We start from the raw sequence: 9,176 nt of genomic DNA, 5'->3' as shown, positions 1-9,176 counted from the left end.
TCACCACCTGCTCTCCCTGCAGGGCTTGAAATTAAAGGCCGGCTTTACCGTGGGGAATATGAATATATATTAAATCTCACGCCCCTAAGGTTTTCGAATCTGTTGAAATTTTTGAAATTGGTTGTTTCCCGCCAGAGATATCACCAGAAATCCACTCTGTGTGGAGGGGGGGGGGGGGGGTGGTGGAGGGGAGGGGCGGGTGCGGGGACCCGAAATACTACATTTCCCACAATGCACTGGGCTCGCGTGGCCTTCGTTTTCATGCCCACCCCTCAGGCATTTGGCTGATATCAAACTCCAGTAGGTGGCGGTAATGCACATATATGTTTGCCAACCGCCATAAAACTCAAAGAAGAAGAAGAAGAAGGCTTCGACAATAAAAGATACAAAGAAGAAGAAATAAATCGAAAATAAAATTGCCTCCAAATTGCACCAAATGTAAACGGTAGTATATATGTCGGGAGATGTCTTCATAAATTTTTTTTCATGCATTTCAAGGCATTTTCGTAGGAGTTACGCGCATCTGATGTTGTAACTATTTTCTGTAAAAATGTGTAAAAATGGGTACATTGCTCAGCGTTGATTTCGTTACTTCAACTCACCTACTACTAGATGTCAAATTTGACGAGCTTTCCAATGCCGCCAGTCCCGTGTCGATTAGTGCTTCCGTTCCCGAGATAATGGTCTCTTTGCAAGGAACTATGGGAAGCTAATATTAGCTACAGCAGGCTAGGCGGTTGAAAAGATGGCTGCCTTTTGCTTTTCGTCGAGAGCTCTGAAGGGGCGTGGAGGACCTCTAGAGGCGGGACCATGGCTCACAAGACTTGTAGTTCATAGGCGCTCGAGTTCCGCAAGCGGGGAGGGAAGCCGGGTGACGCGTAACGCGTCATCCGGCTTCCCTAAAAATGTGAGAGATGCCTGATAGGTCAGGCAGTGAAGCTCCAATTTCAAAATATTTCAACGGATTCTAAAACCTTAGGGGCGTGAGATTGATATATATTCATATTCCCCACGGTAAAGCCGTCCTTTAACTTTTTTGACCACCTGCCGATATGGCTGCTAGATTTTAAAGTTACCAGCCAATTAGAATTTCCACTAGCCGAAATGTTTTTCTTGAAATAAACCAGAATATGAGTGGGATAATTTAAGCATAAGTATCAGTAAGTGGCCCGGGATTCTCAAAGCCTGTGTTGAGGGTCACACAAGAACAAAAATGCACTCTTGAAGCTAAATAAATCCAAAACCAACAAGTTAATTATTTAAATGATTACTTCAATGTAGAACAGTCATTTCTAACACATGAGATTACTTTTAGCCTTTTAGTCATAAAGATTAGGCTATTGAAAGATATTCCATATTCCAGACTGAAATGCTATAAGAGAAGTAGTATTGGCCAGAATGACATGAACATTTGGAAACTTATTCAGCAGGTATCTTGCATGTTGCGTTCAGGTGCATTGTAATTTTTTTTTTTTTTTTGACAATTCCATCGCGGGCCACACAGGGGGCGCCGGCAGGCCGCATGCGGGCCGTATGTTGCCCATGTGTGGTCTAGGAGGAGGCTCACAGGTGCGTGCATGAGCCAACTAAATCTGTTCACGCATACAACACCATACGGATGGCCTCTAGATAACTCCTGAATTCCAGACATGTGTGAAAGCAGGGACAACTAAACTACCATTTTTGGGGATTGATTTCTGATTAAGGCCGAGGGGCAATCCTTTTCTCAAAGTGATACCGCACATTCAGGTATGGGATACAACTAGGTTCGGGTGACCTACACCTAGCCCGATCATTCATCCAGTGGCATTAGTCCTGTGTGATCTGTACACCTTCCAGGTAAGTATAAATGAACGAGTCATGTATAGCCCCTCTTACCCTTGGCTCGGCTCTCCCACGCTGGCACACCCTGTCAATTCAGGCGTGGCTATCTAGCTACATCAACTTACTATTATTACTAGGTAATTGATTGGGGGCTGTTAGACAGCATTTGGGACACTAACCTATAGTATCACTATTCATCACAGTATTAGTAAAACTAGATCAGCTCACACTGAACCCCATGCTGAGTTCCACAGCGGTGATGTCACCAGTGTGCCCTGGTTGCGCGCTGACATTCACTCTATTAAACTAAGCTAAATTGTGCGCTGACAAGAAAACTAATAGCTCTATTGAAATCCACAACCCCAAAAACCTATGTAGGCTATAGACCCAAAAACTGGGTTTCTATGTATTTTAGATCATGAGATATCATGGCGGCCATCTTGCACGCCATCTTTGCTACAGCATTTCACATAGTAGTTATGACAAAAATAACACTTATAATAAAGAAATGTGAGACCCATAAAACATTTTATGTTACCAAACATAGGTTACATGCTCATTTAGTACAACACGTGGAAGCCATCTTGAAAAAGGGCGGCCATCTTGGATTTTTGAATGGCCAGCGCCCTTTTTCAAAAGAGTGGCCCTTGAAGAGTATCTGTGCCAAATTTCATGCTTGCATCACAAAGTGAACGATCCTTCTGAAATATGCAATTATCTGCTGCACTATCGGACAAAACTGCCTCCCCACCAAGCCCCGCCCACGCAGCAGACATGAGCAGACTCGAGTTTGCCAATGAGTTTGCTTCAAGAAAGTCAAGACAGGCAGATTCAATGGTGGAGTGCATGCGCCCCCTAGTGGATGCATGCATTTACATAGTGGGGGGGCACGCATGTACAGGGGGGTTGATTTGCGCATAACACCGGTCGGGCAGTGGGCACAGCTGTGCTGGTAAAGCATGGCGCTGCCTTCGGGCTTCAAAAGATGTTACAAAATTGTATCGAACATACATGGAGCCTACCTGGAAAACGGTCGCTGTCAGCTTGCTCTTTGTGCTACAAATAACAGTACAGACTAGAGTGATAGCTGGAGGAGAAGCAGCCCCAGATGATCTACTGTGCTGTCAACCCATAGGCTGTAAACTCTGTGGTAATTATTAGGCGACTGAAAACCAGCATGAATTGAGAGCATCGAAAGTGCATTACCGTATAACCCAGACAGATGGTTATAGGAGTAATCATAATTCTTGTGGAATCTATATAACAAATGACAGTAACACTTAGCCAGGCAGTTCCTATTGTAGGCTCTCGATTTATCTGCTATCTGTTTTTACATCTTCTACTTTCATTATCACCAGTTGTTTGCGCTTGCTCGTCCTCCTTCAGGGTTGGAGAATCCCCGGCCCAGGCGAGGAAGATGCAGCAGAAGCCAAAGAGCCCCACTATCAACCGGTACCTAACATAGCTCTGGAGTTTATTAGTCACTCTGCTGTTTCCCAAATGCAGCTGCATGCTGTCAGTATTGTCCCCTTATATTTAGCCCTTTCCTGTCCTCTGCATGCCTCCTCTCTCCTCTCCCAGGATCCTCAAGCCAAGCCAAGGCCAGAATGCGCCTGTCCCAGGCCAGCTAAACCGCCAGGGGTCAGTATAACGCCTTATTTTGTGTGTACAGAGGCTAGGAACATTATCTGAACCACTGTCTGTGAGTGCATCTCAGCATGAATCTGGGTGTGTTCTTCTTCTCAGGAGCTGGTACAGAAAGACCCCTGAGGAGAGAGTGAGACGCTCAGACAGCCTGAAGAAGCAGCACTCTGTGGGTTAACAGGTGACTCACTGCCAACTGGAATGTTTACTCTTTCATACAAACCTTCAACCGTCACAACTCCAGTCAGCGCTGCTAACAACATCTTCTCTATTCTACTGTACCTTTTGGAGTTCAAACGGTTGTATTTCAGTACCACACTTTACCTTATGGATGAATCACAATGCCATTGTTTTTGACTGTTTGGTGTGGCTTGCCAAAATCATTCATGGTTACATACATGGATGAATTTAAAGGTTTTAATAAAAACAATAACTGATGTACTTTCATGTTAAGCTAAAAGAGAGTTGGTGATAAAAGAAAATTAGGTGAACACTTTTCATCTGTGCCTGAGAGAAATAATAACGCCTTCCCCTCCTACAGTGTCTCTAATAATTTAGCATGCTCACGCTTTTGTGTTTAAACATCTAGTACTTGCTGTTATTGCCTTTACAAACACCAAAGTCATGCTGGCAGTCACATAGTTGAGATGAAAATACAGAATATTCAAGTTGACGTTTTATGTTGAAGGTACTTTTGATGTGCTCTGTCTCTGTCTCTGTGTTTGATGGTGCTGAGAGTTTTTTATTGCTTCCTGTAACATTTCAGTGTGTTTTAATGTTTGGCTTAGATCAATGCCAAATAAAATAAAAAGTCCCAATGTATTGATGCACCGTTTAATGCTGTTACATTTGCTGAAATTAATGTAGCTGCACATTTTGATAACATGATGCAGGGCAGAGACAGTAAATTAAATATTTCAATCATGAGAGGCCAGTCAGTATGATTTAACAAGCGTCTTTATTTAGCAAATGGCAAGCATGGCAACTACTTTGGTGTATGACTCCCGTGCCAGGTGAGGTGGCACTCCTCTTGAGGTGAGAGGAGGGCATCTGAATAGGCTAGGATAGAGAATCCAGATAGTGCAGTGTGCTCTATCTGTAGTGTTTTTTTTAAAATGCCAAGTTGTTAATGGTGTTTTCTATAAACAGAATAAATTCTGAAAAATCTTTTTCTGGGTACAGAGAGACTGTTATTAATGTTAAAATAGAACAATTAGAAGAGATAAATACATAAAAAAAAATAAGTTTGTAAGGACAAGTAGGATAATCATTTTTGTATGTGTGGGTGTGGATTACGATAAAAAATAAATTATGCTACACACCCTTGCATTGTTATAATCATGTTGTATGTTTAAGGAATACAACAAGAATGAGTGTAGCTATGATGCTATGCTCATTCTCAGTAGACTACACTAGGCCTACTTGTGCAAAATACATGATAAATGTATAAAATATGGATGAAACCAATTGAGTGGGGCTATTCTCAGAGGGATCCCCCCTACCACATCTAACTTATAATAAACACAGTAAGAACACTTGGGTAGAATGCCCACGCTGTAGCCTAGTCAACTTGTAATTTATGAAGCATTTTTTATTAATCTTGTATTGGGAATGCAAAGATGCGTACAAACAAGTGAGTAAAATAATTTTCCATTGTCATTGTAAAGGAATATATCAAGCACATTTCTTCCACCACATTTTCCTTTGCAGTAGAAAAACAACACACACACCAAAGACATGACACACTGCCAGGGAACAATATCATACTTAAAGGGATACGCCAACTTTTTGGTAGTTTCACCCATCTTGTTGTGAGTACCCGAGTCACAACATGTACATAGAGCTTTTTGGCGCTGTTAGAAATGTGTGTTTTTGGTGAACCAATTAATTGGCAATACTAACTAACTGGATAACTGTAGCTCACTGTATACTGCACAGAGAGTGACTATGAAGGCATTGTGTATCTTGGTTATGTATGGGCGATATGGCAAATGTGTGAAACTCCCAAAAGGTTTGCGTATCCCTTTAATAAGGGGCACAAATGTTGACATGTTCAGAACAGACTGAAGCAGAATTCTATGTGGTCCAGAAGCCTCCTTGTGTAAATTAAGCACACAGAGGACAAATGCCCCTTTAAAATTGAGTAGCAGACCCCATGTTCACGTGTCATGATATGATATCAAAGACGGTATTATAGACAGGATACAGGTAAGCTATACACTCACCAATGGTACATTCAAATATAACAATAAAAACTGGATTATGAAAATGTAATGTATCTGTCAAATTAGTGGAATATTTGTCACTGCTAAACTCTGATATAGGCTATAAAAAATGTGTATATGATAAATAAATAAAAAAACATACAGTAGCCTATATGCAAATGATTGTAAATGAAGATAATAGTTTTTTCTATATTTCAATATATCAATTATTGGAAAATACAATAGGCCAGAGGCAGTCTCTTATGGTGCATCATACAATACAATAATACAAGAGTTACGGTAATGCAGTTAACATGAGTACAGCAATATTCCAGAGCACATGATTTTCATAATGGCAAACAGCACAATAGCCCGATGTCATGAAAAGGGGAAGTTTCAGCTAGGTCAATTGTCCACCCCATACACACATTTATTTCTCGATTAATTTGGTAGACATAAACAATGGGCCAATGGAGACCCTAGCCTACAGAAGTCTGGCTCAGCACATGACATCGATAAGTGTACGTGACTCACCCAGACACATAAACAAGCGGACGTGCAGAAAAGAGCTAAGGAAAGGGGGGCCCATGATAAGGAAGTGGGGCCATCTATACCAAAACAATATGCAAGTTTAATCAGGGTAATGGTTAGCAGGGCCCTAGCTATTTTCTTATAAAGGAGGAAAGCAGAGTAGTCAAATTATATTGGGTTTAGGCCGGGCCCGACCATAGCTTTACTTCATGTTACAGAATTTGTTCATACAACACAAAGTATAAAAGTATAAAAGGTATAAGAAGTATAAAAAGTATAAAAGTATAAATGTAAGTAAATGTATTAATGTATAAAAGTACAAATGTAAGTAAGTAAAATGTATAAGAATAAAATTTGTAAGAATAAGTAAATGTATGAATAGGTAAAAATATAAACCACTAAATGAAAATGGAGATTTAATTTCGCCATTACATAGCACTTTTATCCAAAGCGCTTTACAATCAGTAGGTACATACATTCACCCATTCACACACCGATGGCGGCAGGCTACCACGCAGGGTGCTGGCACCCCAACGGGAGCAATTTGGGGTTCACTATCTTGCCCAAGGACGCTTTGACATGCAGACTGGAGGAGGCGGGAATCGAACCACTGACCTCTTTTATCCAAAGCGATTAGTGGACGACCCACTCTACTTCCTGAGCTACAGCCGCCCCCACTCATCCCACCCAGCTCATCAACCTCCTGTCCTCAGGTAGGAGATACAGGTCCATCCATTCAAAAACGTCTAGGATGCTAAACAGTTTCTTCCCACAAGCTGTCAAAACACTCTCACCCCCCACCCTGCGAAAAATGAACTCGGAACCACTGATCACATTCTAGACTGTGACATGCACTATCAAATCATGGTCATGAACTCTCATAATGTATTACTGAACAGTTACTGATACTGATGCCTATGTAGAATGATGACCTAACTTATTACTATTTTTCTTTCTTTCCACCGTTTCATTGTTGGAGAAATTTAACGACAATAAAGATACTTGAACTTGAAATAGACATTTTAAACCCCTCCCACTGGACGGTATCTAGAAACAAGACCTGAAGCCCAAGTCGGACTGTCTGAATTGGCAGACGATCTGATCTAATGTATCCTTATCATCCAGAAACCCTAATCATTGGATGATCCATTTCAAACTCATCCAGAGACCCTACTCCACTCCCAGAAAACTACAGTAAATGAAGTGTAGACATCATACTCTTTTTGCCCAGGTAACACTATTGGGGCACATAAAGTATACACATGATTTTGGAATGTCCCCGTGTATATTCACTCTGGAAAGATGTAGCCATGGCACCATGTCTATTATCATGACCAGGACAATCCCACGCTCACAAGCATTCTTATTGCTTAACGACACCTCCTCTAAGAAGGGTCTATCCAGGACAAATGCATTGTCTTCACTGGCTTAACTGCAGCCAAGATGATGACAGGCTGTCACTGAAGCCATCACATCAGCAAATGGCTCTTAATGTATAGGGACATTGCACAACTTGAGCTAGCCCCTGCTAAACTTCATCACGCTGAACATCAAAATAATGGACAAAAATATAACATCATACTTCAAAATGATTGTTAATTTCCTGTGTACGTAAAGAGGGATGAGGATATGTACAGCGATGTGTGTTATTGATGTATGAGAGTTTGTGGTTGTAGCTGTAGGCTATGTATGTGGGCGAATGGGGAGGGAGGGGGGTCTGGAGTTGTAGATGATCACCTATACCTTCCCAACACAATTCTCTGTACGTGTGAGCGTTAATTTATTTACATTTTGTGTCTGATTGGATGTTGATTTGTTTGTGGAAAATTACAAAACTATGCACAATTCAGTGAATTCAAGTGCTTATAATGCATACCTGTTTGACAATTTAAAAAAAGTTAATATTAATGAAAAAAATAGAAAAAATACATTTCTACTCAGGTTAAATTGAAGGACAAAAAAAAATCACTGCCCTTGTGATTTGACATCTTCAGGGATGATTCACCTGATGGGGGCGCTGTTCTGCAATTGGCAAAGAAAAGAGAAAGCACATCACTGCCCTCAAAGTCCTAAAAATATTATTTTGGTAAAAATGGGTGATGACGTCAGACATTATGGTTGTCAACGAGTGACGTATGATAGACGGATAATACAATATTTACACTAGATACCCTCTGGCTTTAGCTACAGTTAGCCATTAGCTACGTCTGCTAACTGAGTGTTCACCAGGCTCAAAACACAGCGATAGTAACTTTTAACCTGTTCGAGTCACACTCTTTCCATAAAGTCCATCAGCTTTTCTATCTGGTGGCTGGTTTGTTGACAATAATATTTTGGTTCATAAAATAATGTTTTTCACAGAGATATGACTGGAACAGTATGGCCACTACTTCCGTTTTATCACAAAGAGCATACTGAAGACAAGAGGAGATGCTATTCTGCTTCCTTTACAACAGCGCATGCAGTCATGTTGCAGTGAAACAAACTATTAGGCTTTGGTTCTTATCAATGTAAGCTCTTTGGCACAAATGGTGATGTAACAGCATGTGCGCATGTACGTTTTCATAGAACACCAACTGTGAACAGGTAGGAAAAACTGACTTAAGGGGGGCTTTAAGTAAAAGTCAAATTAGGCTACTGATTTTAAAACCTACTCAAAAAAGTGTAAGATGTTGGGAAAGCTGAACTTTGGATGAACTTTTGCTCCACCACCTGCGAGGGGGCAAAGCCGACTGGAGGAGAGGAGACTCCTATTTAATCAAAATGCTATTCACCAAAGTTTTTCTATATATCCTGTGTGCACTGAAGTCACAATGTTATAACCACATGTCACGTGAATCATGGATTGTATTATATCGTTGAAATGCATTGTGTTGACTGAGGGATGTGAACACGTGTCTATGGACTTCCAAGTGGAAAATGTAATCTCAATATGAATGGATTTTAATTGTATGGTGAAATAGTCTAGTTACA

General features: G+C 40.9%; 1 protein-coding gene across 4 annotated transcripts in view; it reads right to left on the bottom strand.

The window, feature by feature from the left end:
• Positions 1-4,428: 4,428 nt before the first annotated feature.
• The window catches only part of LOC310787970 (nuclear GTPase SLIP-GC-like), a 52,110-nt gene continuing 47,362 nt past the window's right edge, over positions 4,429-9,176 (bottom strand). For 3 of the 4 annotated variants that reach the window (XM_083649423.1, XM_083649422.1, XM_083649425.1), the window contains one exon: positions 4,429-8,220. In XM_083649423.1, the coding sequence (XP_083505549.1) occupies positions 8,205-8,220 (16 nt within the window). In that variant the 3' untranslated portion in view covers positions 4,429-8,204. Of the gene's footprint in view, positions 8,226-9,176 lie in introns of all 4 variants that reach the window. The other variant, XM_083649424.1, reaches the window with a different exon arrangement.

This window comes from Poromitra crassiceps, assembly GCF_964638095.1.
Source record: "Poromitra crassiceps genome assembly, chromosome: 13".
NCBI lineage: Eukaryota > Metazoa > Chordata > Actinopteri > Beryciformes > Melamphaidae > Poromitra > Poromitra crassiceps.
Note: the sequence above shows the minus strand (reverse complement) of the source record. Positions and strands in the feature narration are given on the sequence as shown.